Here is an 18,541-nt window from a genome sequence, read left to right as displayed (position 1 = left end):
AAGATAACTAATATGATCACAACTTTTTTAATATAATAATATAGATAAAAAATAATTATTTATAAATCTATGAAAAGAAGTTGACTCAAATATCATATATATATATATATATATTAATTAATAGATTGCGATTTCTTGTGTCTAAAAAAAACTAGTATCTCATCAAATCATTGTGGATGACAAATCTTATATAGTTTAAATTCTAAAGATATTATATATATTTATAATTAGGCTTGCCATCATCATGTAATAAAATAAAAAATAATAATTTGTGTATTTATTATAATTATAAGAGTATGTTTACGGTCTTACGAATCTTTATAAATGGGTTAATCTTATCAATATTCACAATAAAAAATAATAATTTTTCATAGATTATCAAGAAATACTGTAGACCGTCTTACCCACATTTTTATAATTATAATTATAGACCGCCACACTGTACATGAAATTAACAAAAATACACATCTTTCTCAAACGGCCCATTTCTTCGTCGAATCACCGTTCGACACCGTGCTCTCGCCCGGCGACATTGGAGCTCGAGAGAAGCAATCAGCTCACGCCTGTGCTCGTTCGGTTTTCTACTGTTCATCGCCCACATTTATGCTCGTACAGTTTTCAATTTCTGGTAAAGGTTAATTGATTCTTTTCATTTCCGTTTTTATTTTGGATTCCATTATCAATTCCAATCAATATTTGCTCCAATTGATAACCTAGCGTGTGTTTTTATCATAACTGATTGTCGAATTGGAGTTTCCCCAATTTGATTGAACCCGAGTATTGTAAAGTTCATCCATTTCATCTCAGATGTAACTCAGACGGTTTATGCGGTGATTTGGGTCTGACTGATTGCGTTAAACGTGTACATGCAACACATATACGTGTTTATGCATATGATCAAGCTTGTGGGAAATTCCATACTGCAAGCTATTTGTTCAAGTCTTTGTACTGTGCATATACTGAGTTTGGATCTTGGTGACTTTATTTGTCTTCTTCTTCTTTCAATCAGATGAAAATGAAATGCTACTTATTTTTGCTTAGAAGTAGACTCTGCATCCATGGTATCTATAAGGGGAAAATTTTTACTATACACTTCTTGTTCTATCAAGTCACACATCTCGTGGTCTAGATTTGAGCCGTCTAGAGTTTTTGTTAAGGAAGAAAAAAATTGGCTAGGAAAATCTGTTTAAATATTAGATGCATTATAATTTGGTATGTTAAAAAAACAATAACTTTTTGAATTTTCTTTCTTATTTTTTTAAACATATTTCCTTTAGGTTTTATATGATGCATATTTCCACTGAAATTTTGAGTTTTTTTCCCTGAAACTATAAGTGCATCTTTAATCATTGAAGATGCTAGTCTTGAATCAAGTTCAAGCACTGTTCTGTATTTATCATGCACCATTGAATTTCAATTCAATTCATCTTTAATTTACACCTGTATGTCTTTGGTGTCCCTAACATTGATGAATCAAGGGTGATTCTGGTTTGCAGAAATTGTTGTTTGACCTATCAATTGGAGTTGATGGACATAATTTGAGATATAGAGTCAGTGGCCATTTGATTTTCAAATTGCTTTAAGCTTCATTGTTGGTTAAAAGTGGGTTGCATGCTAAGGATTTGCTGTATTAGCATGATATCATGTTAGCTGACTTCTCAATTGGTTTTTTGTCTTTTGGGGTTTTGCTTTGCAGGTCTTTTTGGTGAAGTTTGGGCATTGCTCCTGTCATGCGGGATACATGATTCGACAGCTGTGTCCTGACTAGTTTACGACTATGATGGAGACGTCTGATATTATTTTATTGAAGGTATATATTAGCCTAAAACAAAGATGAATACACAAACCCACCATTCAGGGCAAATTGGCCAGGTACCAAACCAAGCTGGCACCATGTTGCCTGGTCTGTCACAGCAAAATGGAAATTCGATACCTAGTCAGATGCAAAATCCTATTATCCAGCGAAATGTCTTGAATACAGACCACCCTGAAATCACAAGAGCACGCAGATATATGCAAGAAAAAATGTACGCTTTTTTACTGTCATATCTATAGAGATAGATGCCACAGAATAATTGTATTTTTGCACTGTATAAGGCAGCAAATTATACAACTAATAAAAATTAATAAATGGAAAAATTATAAATGAAATCTCTGTGGCAATATATGCATGAAGATGCAGGAGGTTTCTATTTCTGCATGGATTGCATCGATGATATAACCAATAGGAGCCTCTATTTCTACATGGATTGCATTGGATAACCAGTAGGAGTCTCTGTTTTCTAAAACAACTTGTGCATGTTTCTGCACTAGTTCATTCCTTCGATTTTCGTGACCTTTTTCTTTAGGCTTCAGTTGTGGTGTTCCAGAGAGAGGTCTATTCCCCTCTAATATATACATGATTTTATTTTTTACTGACTGTGGTCCTTCTGTTACCGCCTCGTTTTGGGTGGTGCTCACGAAAAATAAGACTATGTAATACCTTTGTCACGGCAATACCATCTTAACGAGTTTTAATGGATATTTGTGCTAGCTTTTTTTTGTCTATTCAGTTGTATGCTGTGTAATTATGTTTTGTTAGATGTTGACAAAAGTTTTAGAATGGAACAACATATTTGTTTATGTGATTACCATATAAATATCATGTTATTTTGGGAAAATGCATGAGGGTGCAGCCATTTCCTTTTCCATTTGGTAACTTGCTTTTTGTGTGGTTAGATTATGTATTTTTCTTTCTTTAATTCTTTCTAGTATATTAATATATTTTTATTCTCGTTTTAAATGAATGCTTTCGAATTTCCATTACCCCAAGCTTTTGATGCTAATGCTTCCACTGTTTCATGATATTAATGCCCGACATCACTTCCATAAATTTGCTGTGATTATACTTGGAATGTTTTTGAGTTCTCTCCCTAAAATTTTAGCTTTCATACGCTGCAGATTGAGATTTATTAGTCAGCAACGTCAGCACCCTCACGAGGCACCCTCTAAGAAAATGATTGATTTAGTGAAACGCTTAGAAGAGGGTTTAGCAAAGAATGCTACCACAATGGTACGGTATATTTGTATTCATTTTCTGTAAATCGAAAAATAAGTGATCACTTTCATATATATATATATATATATATATATATATATATTGTATTGGTTAATACTAATGACTTTCACTGGAATTTGTAGTTGTCTTCCAAACTTTTTAAACTGTTAATATTGTGAATGTCTACTGGTTTTTTTTCCTTTTGAAGTAATAACTATTGAAATAATTTAATATCTTGTTGTCATGAGGAGTAGTTAAACCTGGCAACTTTGGAATGACGTTTGACCGATTTGTTAAAACATATACCTTTGTTTAGTAACAATTGATTTGCTTATCAGGAGGAGTATATTAACATGGAAACTTTGGGAAGTCGTTTGCACGTTTTGATTAAACGTGGGCCTGTGAATTATAACAATCAGCAGTTTTCACATGCTAATTCTTCCAATTCCATCGGTGCTATGATCCCAACACCTGGATTGCAGCAAACTGGGAATTCTGGCTTGATCGGGAATTCCACTATGGATAGCTCTCTCGTAGCTAACACTAACACAATTACATCTCCCACTGTTAATTCTGGAAGCTTCTATCCTACTGGGAATTCTGGTGGTTCCTATGGTTCATCTGATGGTATTTTACTATTTTTATTCTCATGATCTCCTGGAATTATATTTGCTATACTTTTTTGAATCCTGTCTGATAGATTCTCTTTGCAGGAGTTTTGAGTAATAGATACCAACAACCATCTTCTGCCTTCTCTGTAAATTCTGGGGGAAATAACATGATGGCATCCATGGGTGCACAAAGAATGACGAGTCAAATGATCCCCACTCCTGGATTTAATACTTCCGGTAATAATGACATAAACAGTAATGCAAATAACCAGTCATTCATGAGCATGGAGTCATCAAATAATGTTGAGGCATTTCAACCTGTTGAATCCTCGGTTGTTTCACAACAGATGCAGCAAAAGCAGTATGTTAGCGGTCAAAATAGTCGCATGTTACATAATATTGGTGGGCATATGGGTAGTGAAATCAGATCTACATTGCATCAGAAGTCCCATGGATTGTCTAATGTGCCCTTAAATGGAGGTTTGGGGATGATGGGGAACAATATGTCTCTGATGAATGGTCCAGGAAACACTGAAAGCTATTTAAGTGGGACAATGTATGGAAACTCCATCAAACCCATGCATCAACAATTTGACCAAAATATACGACCAACGATGCAGGGTATAGCCTTTTCTCTTTTCCACCTCTCCTCGTTCCACCCCCCCCCCCCCCCCCCCCTCCCTCCCCTATGCATTTCTGAACAGGAAAACTTGTGATAATATGGGAAATTTGATTTTAGCTCAAATTTTTTGGAACTTTCTGTTTTGTTTCACGCCCATCTCCCATTCTACTTTTTAGGAGATGGATATGAAATTGGTGCGGCTGATGCTGCAGGGTCTGGTAACATGTATGTTTCGGTCACATCTGTTGGGACAATGATGAACAATCAGGGATTGAATGCTGTATCCATACAAATGCAATCCGTTCCGAAAATGAACTCTCCTATGATGACTGGTCAACCAACCATGAACGCAGTTCAACAGGTGACAGCGATGAAATCTCAATCTCTTGACCAGTCTGACAAATTGAATTCTCAGTCGCAGTATTCAGGGAGGGAAAATATCGTGCATACTCATCAACAACAATTTCAACAGCCATCTCATCAATTTCAGCGTCAGCAACATGTTCAGCATCAGGTCCAGCAAAACCAGCAAACTCAAAACCAGCTGTTGTTAAAGAATGATACATTTGGTCAGTCTCAGCTAACAGCTAATATAGTTGCCGAGGCAAAGACTGGACGTGCATCTGAGCATCGTGGTGATGTACTGCATTCACAAGTCTCCAATCCCTTCCATTTTTCTGATATGCAGAGTCAGTTTCAACAAAATACTATGGAAAACCAGTCTAGAGCTACACAGTTGCTGTCACATCCATCTGGTCCACAGGATGTCACATCATCATTGACACAAACTTCAGATCAGATGCAGTTGTTACATTCACATCAGTTTGCTGCTAATTCTCAAAGTGAGTTTGGTGGCATCCAATTAGATGCATCATTTCGTGGTCAATGGTATTCCAATACTCAAGATGTATCTCAAGTGTCAGGGAGACTCCTGAATGATCAAAATGTGCAAGATGAATTCCATCACAGATTAACTGGCCAAGATGTGGCGCAACTAAATAATTTGTCCTCAGAAGAATCAATTATTGGTCAATCTGATTCTTCTAGATCAGAAGTACCCCCAAATTTAAGCAATACAATATCTAGATCTAATAACCTTAATCGTGAACGACAATTCAAAAATCAACAAAGGTGGCTACTGTTTTTGCTGCATGCTCGTCGATGTTCTGCTCCAGAAGGGAAATGCCAAGAACCTAACTGCGTAAAGGTTCAAGAATTGTTGAAACACATGGATTGTTGCAACACTTACAAGTGTTCATTCCCTCGTTGCCATGTTACTAAAATCTTAGTCAACCATAAAAGGCTCTGTCGGGATGCAAGCTGCCCAGTTTGTATTCCTGTTATGAATTTTGTGCAGGCACAACGAAAGGCATGTGCACATTCTGACATGAATTCAGTCTTACCTGGCTCTATCCATGGATCCTGTAAATCCAATGATACTGCTGAAATCGCTGGAAAGACAACTCTGAAATCTAGCTTAGTGATTGCTGAAACTCCTGAAGATCTGCAACCTTCTATTAAGCGCATGAAAATTGAACAAGGTTCTCGATCTCTTATCTCTGAAATTGAGAGTTCTGCTGCACTGGTTTCTGCTGTAGATGAGCCTCCTCTCCAGAAGGTGCTGCATGCCGAGCAGCATCCTGATTCTAAACTTGTAATAAAATCTGAAGTTTGTGAATCTAAAATGGAGGTTTCTGTAAGCAGCGGACAATTAAATTCCCAGTTTGCCAAAATGAAGCAGGATAACATCGACAATGCTAATATCAAAAGGCATGAAGGTGATCTATTTTTGTCAAATAGCCATACTAGATTTGGTGTTCAGGAAGTCATTAAGGTTGAGAGGGAAACGGTGCATGCTAAGCCAGAAAATTCATCTATACCTTCTGAGAGTGCAACCAAAACTGGGAAGCCCAAAATAAATGGGGTATCGTTGACGGAATTGTTTACACCTGAACAAGTCCGGCGGCACATTACAGGCCTTAGACAGTGGGTAGGCCAGGTTAGTATCATATTATACTCATTTATTGTATTCCTTTATTTATATAATCATTCTGTCTGACAATTGTGGTAGTCACTTCTTATATATGCATTTCTGAACATACGATGCTATGAGACTCCTAGATGCAATTTTAAACTGGGAATCATCTTTGACATGAAATTTTGTTTGAAATAAGATGCAGGTATAGATGAAAGGGTAATTAAGAAGAATAAGAACCACTTTTGTGTTTTTGCCTTCATCATCATAATCAAGAAGTGTATTGTACCCAATATCTTAAAAAGCATGATGCACACTTTTCTCGCTGGAGAGGAGACGGTGCAATAAGTACAATTTCTTGTAATTGATCTACATGAAATATCTTGTTCCCTTTTCCATCACAAGAACCGTGATATATCTTTTGTGTTCTTTGTATGCGTAATTCACCATGATACATCTTATGCGTAATTCACCATCTTATATTTCTGTTGACATATACTTTGTCAACACAGAGCAAAGCAAAAGTAGAAAAAATTCAACAAATGGAGAATTCCATGAGTGAAAATTCTTGCCAGCTGTGTGCAGTCGAAAAGCTTACTTTTGAACCGCCCCCTATATATTGTACACCTTGTGGTGCTCGAATAAAAAGAAATGCAATGTATTATACCTTTGGAGCTGGAGAAACTCGTCATTACTTCTGCATTCCATGTTATAATGATTCCCGTGGAGATGCTGTTGTGGTTGATGGGACTGCCATTCCAAAGGCGAGGATGGAGAAGAAGAAAAATGATGAGGAAACTGAAGAATGGGTATACCACTTCTACTTGTATTTTTCTTGGCTGCAATAAAGAGTATATTCAGACACTGAATGTTTATGTTGCAGTGGGTTCAATGTGACAAATGTGAAGCTTGGCAACATCAAATTTGTGCATTATTCAATGGTCGGAGAAATGATGGTGGACAAGCTGAGTACACTTGTCCAAACTGTTATATAATCGAGGTTGAAAAGGGAGAACGTGTGCCATTGCCGCAGAGTGCTGTTTTGGGAGCAAAGGATTTGCCTAGAACAATATTGAGTGATCACATGGAGCAGCGATTGTTTGCAAAGCTGAAGCAAGAAAGGCAGGATAGGGCAAGGCTTCAAGGCAAAGGTTATGATGAGGTGAATCGAATTTTACTCGTATTTGGTATGGGATGGGATTTTTTCATTTTCCATTGGTGATTGATCTTTATTGTTGGTTTGCATGAGTTTTTTTCTTTAACATGCCTCTGTTTGTTTACACTAAATGGTATCTAGAGATGCGTAAGGAATATATATGTTTGACATTTGATGGCAAACTTACCCTGAGTTCATACTTTGATGCTTCAAGTCAATAACTCCTATGAAGTTTTTGATATCTAGTTAGAACTGCCTTTTGAGAAGTATCTAAAGAGGGCTTTGACTTCTAAAGAAGGTTGTTTTTTTTTAATCTTAAAATAAACTGCGCAGTACAAAGGTTTGTTCTCTTTTATATTAGTATGGTGGACCTATTTTGATCCCCCAAGTTTGTAGATTTATTGTTTAGACAGTTATATTGTCCCATGTGTTCTTATTTATAAAATTGTTAGTAATAATTTTGTAATATATAAACCCAAATACAGAAATGAAAGCTTGAATATTTAAGTAGCTTGATACTTTGTTTAACCATATGCAATGTCACGGGAAGATCAAAAGTGGGAGGAAAATTTAGAAACTTGCTCATAGAATTTATTTGTTCATAAAGTTATCACAAGATTTCATTTACATGGTAAAATAGGAAATCTTGTGATTGTCCATGGCTACTATACAATTACTAATATCCATTAACCTCTAAGTTAAAATAAATAATGAATAAATTTTCTTTGCTTTTGGAGTTACTTGAGTGTAATCATGCTTAGTGCACATGCTCCGATATGTAGTGTCAAAAAACTGAATTTTGGTGTCTTTGTTGTTTCAGTTGTAACTATTTTCCATCAGCATGATTCTGTATGTGATATTCAACTGTTGTCTTGTCACTTTTGCCAGGTTCCAGGAGCGGAAGCTCTTGTTGTGAGAGTGGTGTCATCAGTGGACAAAAAACTGGAAGTCAAACCTCGGTTCCTTGACATTTTCCAGGAGGAAAATTATCCATTAGAGTTCGCATATAAATCTAAGGTGTGGCTTATTGAAGGAACTGATTGGCAGATTCTTAGACATGGATTATGGAATATCATTAACTAGTATAGTTCCATTTATTTCATTATTCTTCTTGAAACAATTTACAGGAGTCATAGTTTGGGTCTAATTCTTAATGTTGTTTATTATTTTAGAGTTTTAGTTGAGTAAAATATATTGAGGTTGCACATCTATATGTTCTGTATGGTTGTAAACATGATCAACTTGTCTTTACTGTTAGGACTTAGGGCTTTCGCTATTACTATGACCTTTTATGTATATATATAGATGGAGCCAAAAATTTATGGAGGAAGGGAAATCTGTTGTGATATCGATTTGATAACTTGTGTGATCAGAAAATTTTGGAATAATAATTTAAATTTATGAAATATTGTTACTATCTGTGGGCGTTTAACTTTTCATAAGCTAATCGTCGAAAACCATAATTATCTTTCAGGTGATATTATTGTTCCAAAAAATTGAAGGAGTTGAAGTATGCCTATTTGGCATGTACGTTCAAGAATTTGGATCAGAATGCCAGCAGCCAAATCATCGGCGAGTCTACCTGTCATACCTGGATTCTGTTAAATATTTCAGGCCGGAGGTCAAAGCTGTTACTGGAGAGGCTCTTCGGACATTTGTGTACCATGAAATTTTGGCAAGTTTTTTACTTCATCGGTTGTTATGAAATTGCTCTTATAGCCGATTTAGTAAAGGTGAGAAAATCTTTGTTACTATTTGTAATGCTAGTTCCTTTTCTGTTTTTCTTTATTCCAGATTGGGTACTTGGATTATTGTAAAAAGCGTGGTTTCACTAGCTGCTATATATGGGCTTGCCCGCCTTTAAAGGGTGAAGATTATATTTTGTATTGCCACCCGGAAATTCAAAAGACACCGAAATCTGATAAACTTCGAGAGTGGTAAGCTCTATGGTTGTCAAAAGAAACTGATATATGTATTGAGTGGTATTGCAGCTCGTAAGTGTTTTACTTTGTAACTTCTATTTTAGGTATCTGGCAATGTTAAGAAAGGCAAAAGATGAAAAAATTGTCGCTGAGCTCACTAATCTATATGATCATTTCTTTACTTCTACCGGGGAATGTAGAGCAAAGGTAACTGCAGCCCGGTTGCCATACTTTGATGGAGATTATTGGCCTGGTGCTGCCGAGGACATGATATATCAACTGCAACAAGAAGACGATGGAAGAAAACCACATAAGAAGGGAACGATGAAAAAGACCATAACAAAAAGGGCCTTAAAAGCATCTGGGCAAACTGATCTTTCTGGCAATGCATCAAAAGATTTGCTGTTAATGCATAAAGTAATTTTTTACTTCAAATCTTTTGTATCAATTTTTTGATCATCTACAGTGCTTGCTATTAACTCCATCATCAATCTACTTTGAGCACTTATCAATGATGCTGTAGTTTTTTTAACTAGAACATGGATTTATGAATATTTCTACATCTGTAGTTTTTGTCATTTTCTGGCTCTTTTCTGAAGTGCATAATAAAGAAAAAGAACTTAGTTACTATTTTGTAGTTGGTTCTTAAACTTCTGTGTTCTTGTAGCTTGGAGAGACAATTTTTCCAATGAAGGAAGACTTTATCATGGTTCACTTACAGTATGCTTGCACGCACTGCTGCATTTTAATGGTGTCTGGAAATCGCTGGGCTTGCAAACAGTGCAAAAATTTTCAGCTGTGTGACAAGTAAGGATTCTAGCTCTTTTTGGCTTGTTCATGGTAAAAATTTGTATGTCTCATTCCGTTTGTGATTTTCTTGCCTAGTTGGTATTATATTAGGTTCTCCATCTTTATGTTCTTGAGATAGGTTATGGATATTCAAGCAGAAAACAGAAAATATGGAAAAAAATATTAATGTTCCAAACATGTATGAATTTGCTATTTCAGTATTTCTAGTTATAGTTGTATATCAGGGAATAAATCTCTCTTTCTTTCCTTCTTTCTTTCTCTCTTTTTGCTTTGTTATTTGTTTCTTCAGTCATGTTGTGTTTTATGCCGATAACCTTGTTTACACACAATTTAATATTTTGGTTGCATGATTATACCCTGAATTCTTTGGGTTCTCTAATATCATCTTGCAGATTGTGTGTTGCTGAGTTGTGTCTATTTCACCTTTCAGGTGCTATGACGCTGAGCGAAAACGTGAGGACAGAGAGAGACATCCTACTAATCAAAAGAACAAGCATGCTCTTTATCCTGTAAGTCCTTGTTGTCAGAATTTTGTACCCTGCATGGTATTTCATACGTTTGCTTTTCTCCATTGTTTAACGCAGGCTTTGTATTTAGATCGAGGAATTTTCTAATTGCAGGTTGAAATTACTGGAGTTCCTGATGATACCAAGGATAAAGATGAAATTCTTGAGAGTGAATTCTTTGACACCAGACAGGCTTTCCTTAGCCTTTGTCAAGGAAACCATTATCAGTATGATACCCTTCGCCGAGCTAAGCATTCCTCAATGATGGTCCTCTATCATCTTCACAACCCCACAGCACCAGCTTTTGTGACAACATGCAATGCGTGTCATCTTGATATAGAATCAGGCCAAGGTTGGCGGTGTGAGACATGCCCCGATTATGATGTCTGCAATCCTTGCTATCAAAAGGATGGAGGAATTAACCATCCTCATAAACTTACCAATCATCCATCCAGTGATCGGGATGCACAAAACAAGGAAGCTAGGGAATTACGAGTTGCGCAGGTAACTACTGTTTTCGTTTTCAGATGTTCCATTCTCCATAGATATTACTTTCCAATTATCTGTTTACAATCTGAATGCTGATTACTTTCTACCACTTTATTGTGTTCTTCTCAACCTACTCAACCAATTAGACCGGTTTTAGGCAGTTAAAATATCTAATACCTAATTGACTCTACGCCACATCAGGTGTGCTATGATGGTAGCCCTTGGATCCTCATGTAGGGTTCACTATTCGTTTCAGGGATCCAAGGGCTCAAACTCAACAGGGTGTGTGTGGCTAATGCCCTAATAGCTAAAGATGACTTGTTCGTTATTCCACGTGTAATAGTGTAACTGACCAACTAGATAAGAATTCTAGCTCTATTGCTATATCTTCCGAGACTAGGAGATGCTTGAAACCCACCTCTGTACCATTGTTCTGTGGCATTAGTAATCTTCTTGCAGATAATGGTCCTCCTAAATTCTGCAGCAAATCATGTGCCAAATTTGAAGTGCATTTTTTTTTTGCTTATCCAGTACTTTGCATGGTGATCTGTGAAATTTTTATAATGACTAAGCTTTGAACCTAGTCTCCACAAGCTTCGGTTTCTTGCTGCAAGTTGTGTGATGACATTGTTTTTTCGGTGTTGCAGCTGAGGAAAATGCTCGAGCTCCTGGTGCATGCTTCTCAGTGTCGTTCGCCAAATTGCCAATATCCAAATTGTCGCAAGGTGAAAGGACTTTTCCGCCATGGCATGCTGTGCAAGACACGTGCTTCCGGAGGTTGTGTTTTGTGTAAGAAAATGTGGTATCTCCTTCAGCTTCATTCTAGAGCGTGCAAAGAATCCGAATGCAATGTACCGCGGTGCAGGTTTGTTCAGAATATACATCTTTCTCACCCAAGATCTTGCTTTTACCCACAGGTAAAACAAATAAAACAAAGAATGATATTTACAAATATATTCATTTCTTGTGCAGGGATTTGAGGGAGCACATGAGAAGGCTGCAACAGCAATCTGATTCAAGACGACGTGCTGCTGTAATGGAAATGATGAGACAACGTGCTGCCGAGGTTGCTGGGAGTTCTTGATGAGTTGTGGACGTTCCTGTTGTACATACACCTCTTTTTGAAAACACTGTTATACTTTGTTTGACTGGCAAAGGAAGACATCTTACAATCACAAGTCAAATCTGTTGCAAGAAATAATTTACAGGAGCTTGGATTCAATCTCACCCCCAGGGCGCAGAATTTTTAATTGGTACTTCTCCAGATATGTTTGATAGGGAAGCTTATAGATAAGAGTCTGCTTGCTTCTGTTACCAAAGAGCTTCTGAAGTGTGCCATTATGACTAGATCACAACTGATTCTTTGATTTTGTTTCTGAGTTGTATCTGTTGCCATCATTTGATGGTTGTGTACCATAGCTGTTAGTCTTAAAGTTTCAATTTTTTCCGTTGCAATAGTAAGAGGGAAAGCTCAGTTTTCCACATCGTTCTTTTCTCCGTCTCTATCTATATCTTGAGGACTTTTAGATTGATATTCTGCCATACTCGATTCCTAGGAACCGTAAACTTTTAAAATGTTCTAGTGATATATAGTTTCTTTTCGAGAATCAAAAGAAAGCCAAACCAAATTTTACCATGAAACCCTCAAAATTCCATAGAAGACAAAATTAACAAGGCCAGGAAACTTTCAACTTCCTATGGCCGATCAAGAAACTTGTGACGTTGAAGTGAAGGCGCTAAATACGTTTGTGACGAAGAGTTAAAATTATCCGGAGGATAGATATAATCCTTTCCATATCCAAGATTCTTCATTAGCTTCGTTAGTGCATTCCTCCAATGTAGTGGTACACTTTCATCCTGTCCCACGGATTCTTGTACAACCTTCTGTGCAGCTCCGATCGCACGATAAACAGATGCCGATTTAGGAGTCAAAAGGCAAGTACGAAACACACTATCCGAGTATCACATTACACTCCGGCATCCCTATAAAATGACAGCTTTGGTAACAAGAAACCGCTTTCGTTAAAGCCTGTGGATCCGCCAAACCGACGTCCTCACAGGCGTATCTATCACTCCCTGTCAGACTTGTGCAGGGCACTGGTCAAATTGTAATGCTCATCCGCTACTCTATCATAGGCCAAAAGCTTGCTCTGTAACAATTCTTTGACGTCGTTTGTTGTTGCAACAATTTTGGATTCTTTATCTAGATTAGTTTCTTCAACCGAGCTGTTGCTGTTGTGGCTGAGATCTCAAGAGCATTCAATGCCACCCTTGCATCTCCATAACAGTGCAACGACAGAAAATCGATAGCTTCGTGATTCACTTCAATTTTAACCATCCCCTTCAAGTTCATAGCCAACCCTGGTCCATATCCGAAACAGCACGATTCAGGAGCATCGCTAGATCATAAATGAACGCTATGCTCACATCCCCAATCATAGGCAGGAATGAATCTTGCTGCGCCTTGTTGAACCTGTGCACTTCATTAGGGAAAAGAACCATCCCTTTGTTGGCTTTTAGTCGGGATGTAAACAAGCCAAGTCGCTCTGAGTTGCGACTCGGAGCTCGACTCGATAAAAAGCTCGTTTGAAATCATTTGTTGAGCTTGTTGAGCCGAATTTGAGTTCAAGGATATTCAGCTCGTAAGCTTGTGAGCATGCTCGACTCGTTTAACTCGACTAGTTTTTTGAGCTTTGAGTGTACAATAATAACTTGCATCGTCTCACATTGAAATTTGAGTGTAAGAGAAGTTATTGATATACTATAAAATGATAAGCTTACCTCTTTAAATTTTCATTTTGTAGAGAATGCTCGACGAATTCGAAAACAAGCTTTTTTAACTAGCTCAAAAATGATATTGTTTAACAAGCTCGAAGACGAGCCCTCTTAACGAGTCGAGCTCAATCCAGACTCATTAAATATGATAAACGAGATACTAACGAGTCGAGCTTGAGCTATTCGCGAGCTTAATAACTTTTCTGAAGTAGATAAGAATTTAGAAAAACTTGATATATATTTTTATATATTTAAATAAAAATTAAAACTTCATGAAATGTAAGAGTTGAACAAAAAATCTGACCATCACATGCTAAAAATATGTCCATTCTAACATTCAAATTAGTGAGATAATCAAATCTGGGAAGAAGAAAAAAAAACAGAAAATTGATGATCAATTCGAGGTAATTAAAAAATAAGGGACTAAATCGGAATAATAACATAAAGTGAGGGACTAGGGATTAACTAACCATTAGAGCAACAGTAAAAAAATGCCAGCAATGGAATGACATAAGCAACATTCTAGAAACTTTTTTTAAAATAATAATTCATTGTCTCAATCTCTGCTTTCGTGAGAGAGAAACCTCAATTTCTTTGAAATATTAACTTTGATCATGACCATAATTAAACAAAAATGTTTTTTTATTTACCTAATATAATTATAAAAATTAGGAGGCTGTATTCTATACTTTTAAAGGTTTTTAATGACTTTTTTTAAAATAATATACTTTTGTAAAATTCATATATTTTTATTGACTTTTATAAAATCTCACAGGATTGTAAACAAATTTCATATATTCTTGTAAACTTTTTTTTCAATATTTTTGTAAACTTTTATAAAAAAAAATTTCATAGAATTGTGTGAATTCTATAATTTATAATTTTGATTTATTTTTTATTAATTTTTTAAAATGATTATTGGACATAAATAACATCTTTAATTTTAATTTTTTTTATTTATGAATATAAACGAATTTTACTTACTTAAAAGTTAAATCAATTTAATTTGTGAAAAAGACAATGAACTATCCAATTTATGACAATCAAAATTTCAATTTTTTATGTTAGTTCAACATATTAATGAACAATATTTTTATAAGTTCATAATAAAATTTTATTAAAGTAATCATCAAAATAATGAGTAATCTTTTATTTAAAAAAATCTAAGCATTATTGACAATTTGATCAACATCACTCCACATTCCATTGGCTATAGTATCCCTCGATGCATTATCATTTGCTCATTGTTGTTCTTGAGTATCAAATAACTTATTAAATTTGTCACGTTCATAAACTTGTGCTGATTGAGCTTCATTATATGGTTCAATTTGAAATTCATCGAATCGACACTTCTTTCGAAGAAAATTGTGTAATATAGTACAATCCAATACAAGCTCTGTTTAGATCGTATATCGAAATGGAAGATTCATCTTGAATATTCTGAACTATTATTTAAATATACCAAATGTCAACTCAATAGCTTTCCTCAAAGAAGCATGACGAATATTAAACAACTTTTTAGCATCTTCAGGGTGACGATCTTGACCTACAAATTCTTGAAGATGATAATATACATCTCGAAAAAAGCCAAGAATTGACGTCAATTTAGATATCTAGCATTTTCATGTGCAAGAATTTTGAATTATAATCAAAATTAAGCTATAAATCAACTAAAATTATAGAAATTAATTAAACATCAAAAATAAAATGAACGATGTTAATAATTTTGATTTTAAATTATTGTTAGCAATAAAAAAATATGTTTTTAAAAATTATAAATAAAAAAATAAATAGATAAGAAAAGAATGAAAATTTTATTGAGTATGTTTGTTTGAGAGATTTTTCAATTAAAATGTACATCCAAATTTTTATGTCAAACCAAAGATTTTTTTTGAGATTTTATTGTTGTAATTTAGGCTATAATTCTTGTACTTAATAGAACTTCATTGAGTCATTAAAAGTCTATTAATATTTTGAATGTCTATAAATTTTTGTAAAATTTTTAAAAGTCAAGTTGAAATGTCACGTAACTTTTTAAAATTTTACAAAAATTTACATTAAAAAGTACTAAATTTTTATAGAACATATGAAAGTTTAATTTAAATAATTTTAGACTTCCATAACAAAACAATATATTTTGATAAAGTTTAAAAATAATTAAATGAAATATCAATCATAACAAATACGTTAAAAAGTAATTAATGCGAATGATTCATTGTATTTATATACTAAATTCTAGAACCAGACCAGAGGAAAAAAATGTCAGAAAAGTTGATAGAACTGGTGTTCATCCCTTTCCCTTCGCTAAGCCATCTTGCAGCTTTGGTAAAGCTAGCAAAGCTCTTGACTGATACAGATCGACGCCTTTCAGTCACTATCCTCATCTTCAAGACACCGATTGACACCAAAATCGATTCTTTCACCAAGAATTACAGCCACTCTCGCGTCCGGTTCGTGCAAATCATCCCCCACGATGAATCCAGGATCCTGGAGGTGATGAAATCGCCCAGCACCTTCATGTTCCAATTCATCGGAAGCCAGAAGAAAGCTGCCATGGACGCTGTGACGGAGATTATGAAGGATCCGACGAGAATCGTTGCTGGGTTTGTGATGGACATGTTCTGCACCGCCATGATCGAGGTGGCGGATGAGTTTCGGGTCCCGAGTTACATTTGCTTCACTTGCGGCGCTGCTGTGTTGGGTCTCTTGCTTCATTTTCAGCGACTTAACGACGAATTTGGGCCCGGTTATGTGGCAGCCCAGTACGAGGGTTCGGATTCTGAGGTATCGATTCCAACATACATTAATCCTTATCCGGCGAGTGTCTTACCATCTATTGTGTTTGAAAAAGACTTCGGGGTATTGGATCATTTGAAGAGGTTCAGGGACTGTAAAGGGATTGTGATAAACACGTTTGTTGAATTGGAATCACACGCAGTGAAGTCCCTTTTGGCAGATGTGAACGTCCCAAACATTTTCCCGATTGGCCCCATGATTCAGGAAGCAAGTGGAGAAGAACAAAGGAAAGGGCAAGGCGAGATCCTGAAATGGCTAGACCAGCAACCAGATTCTTCGGTCGTTTATCTTTGCTTCGGCACCGACGGCTGTTTCGACAGCGAACAAGTGAAAGAGATCGCTACTGGGCTCGAAAAGAGTGGACACAGGTTTTTATGGTCCCTTAGGAAGCCTGCTCCTGAGGGAAAGTTTGAGATGGCCGGGGTATATGAAGACCCTGAGGAAGTACTGCCAGAGGGATTCCTGCAGCGCACGTCTGGAGTCGGGAAAGTGATCGGGTGGGCACCGCAGATGGCGGTGCTATCCCATTGCTCCGTGGGGGGCTTCGTTTCGCACTGCGGATGGAACTCGACTTTGGAAAGTGTTTGGTGCGGAGTGCCGCTGGCTGTATGGCCGCTTTTTGCAGAACAGCAAGCTAATGCATTCCAGTTCGTTAAAGAGTTTGGAATGGCTGTTGACATCAAGATGGACTACAGGAAGAACTGTGGTGTTATTGTTGGGGCAGAGAAGATCGAGAGGGCCATTCGAGAGTTGATGGATATGGACAACGAGATCCGAGTTAAGGTTAAAGCTATGGCAGATAAAAGTAGGGTAACCTACGAGGAAGGCGGCTCGTCCAAAGATTTCTTGGGACGTCTGGTTCAAGATTTTGTTGGGACAGTGTCTTGATGCTGCTGGCTCCATGACTTTGAGTTACATGGCAAGTTATCATGGAAATTTAACAGTCTGCGGACTAAAGTTCAACGTTTGATTTGAATGTAAGAAATCTTACTTTTCGAGAAAGCATCAAAGACAAGAATGTGATTTGTGGATTTTTTTTTCTGTCTTTTTCAGGGAAAAACTAAAACGTGTTCTTGTTTCAATCAGGGCCGGTTTGGCAACAAAAATTATTCGAACTTTAAAGATCATCACGAGTAACATAAATCATTTGAAATATTGAACCTTACAATTTTAGATGCGGATGACATCCGATCGTCCGACAAGTATTGCCGTGTAAAATCTTTGTTAAATTGATCAAAGAGGCTCGAAGATTACTCTAAGTTACATTTATATATCCGAATAAGATTTTTTCCTCGGCCGGTTGAGTATCTTCAAGTCAAAAGTATAATAAATTCATCATAAAAATTTTGAGACAATTTTAAATATTTTTTAGTTTAAAAAATCATGAAAGACTGATCAGACTCTACTGTTTTGAATTATACGTGGTTTACCAAAACTAATGACTAATGTGAGTACCTTTCAATCTCAAGTAGAATCTATTAAAAAAATTATATTTAAAATATTATATTTTATGACAAAAATATAATTTTTAAAAATTATATTATATATTTTTTTAAAAATATTATTTTCATATTCGAAAAGTTACTTCTTTTAAAAATTTCTAATAATAAAGCATCAAACTAAAAATTCAGCTATTTTACCTAAATTTTGTTAAAAAAGTTGCGGTTGAATATTTAAGTAATCATGAAACAAATTAAGGATAAAGTATAATAATAATAAAAAAAAAATTAGGAGATGAATCTCGTACTTGATTCGAATTTAAAAATATATTATATTTTTATTTAAAATATATTATTTTTCACTTTATATATAAACAATAGATTTACTCTGAAATATTTCAAT

The 18,541-nt window shown here is 35.7% G+C and overlaps 2 protein-coding genes across 4 annotated transcripts; both read left to right on the top strand.

The window, feature by feature from the left end:
* Positions 1–434: 434 nt before the first annotated feature.
* Positions 435–12,623, top strand: LOC140836519 (histone acetyltransferase HAC1-like). 3 transcript variants are annotated; one of them, XM_073202101.1, is made up of 17 exons: positions 435–628; positions 1,697–2,027; positions 2,941–3,052; positions 3,376–3,664; positions 3,751–4,269; positions 4,483–6,269; positions 6,758–7,054; positions 7,129–7,407; positions 8,290–8,418; positions 8,876–9,076; positions 9,196–9,338; positions 9,428–9,740; positions 9,991–10,130; positions 10,564–10,642; positions 10,754–11,143; positions 11,776–11,993; positions 12,101–12,623. In XM_073202101.1, exons 2-17 carry the CDS (start codon positions 1,834–1,836, stop codon positions 12,210–12,212), a joined length of 5,202 nt encoding a protein of 1,733 aa, XP_073058202.1. In that variant the 5' UTR covers positions 435–628; positions 1,697–1,833; the 3' UTR covers positions 12,213–12,623. The 3 variants fall into 3 exon arrangements, with proteins under 3 accessions (XP_073058202.1, XP_073058200.1, XP_073058201.1); XM_073202099.1 differs by having other exon boundaries at positions 4,447–6,269; XM_073202100.1 differs by having other exon boundaries at positions 454–634; positions 4,447–6,269.
* A 3,514-nt stretch (positions 12,624–16,137) lies between these two features.
* LOC140836518 (anthocyanidin 3-O-glucosyltransferase 2-like) lies at positions 16,138–17,740 on the top strand. Its single transcript, XM_073202098.1, has one exon. The coding sequence runs from the start codon at positions 16,163–16,165 to the stop codon at positions 17,585–17,587; it is 1,425 nt and encodes a 474-aa protein (XP_073058199.1). The 5' UTR covers positions 16,138–16,162; the 3' UTR covers positions 17,588–17,740.
* The last annotated feature ends 801 nt before the right edge of the window (positions 17,741–18,541 follow it).

The sequence above is a fragment of the Primulina eburnea genome, chromosome 7, assembly GCF_022965805.1.
Source record: "Primulina eburnea isolate SZY01 chromosome 7, ASM2296580v1, whole genome shotgun sequence".
Lineage (NCBI taxonomy): Eukaryota > Viridiplantae > Streptophyta > Magnoliopsida > Lamiales > Gesneriaceae > Primulina > Primulina eburnea.
The sequence above is the reverse complement of the archived record's forward strand: the minus strand, read 5'-3'. Positions and strand labels throughout refer to the sequence as shown.

Bases quoted from the DNA above. Each gene is read 5' to 3' on its own strand.
- LOC140836519 (XM_073202099.1), top strand. From the start codon at position 1,834: ATGAATACACAAACCCACCATTCAGGGCAAATTGGCCAGGTACCAAAC. The intron at 6,270-6,757 runs GTTAGTATCATA...TTGTCAACACAG, and splicing joins TTAGACAGTGGGTAGGCCAG to AGCAAAGCAAAAGTAGAAAA. The intron at 8,419-8,875 runs GTGTGGCTTATT...ATTATCTTTCAG, and splicing joins AGTTCGCATATAAATCTAAG to GTGATATTATTGTTCCAAAA.
- LOC140836518 (XM_073202098.1), top strand. From the start codon at position 16,163: ATGTCAGAAAAGTTGATAGAACTGGTGTTCATCCCTTTCCCTTCGCTA.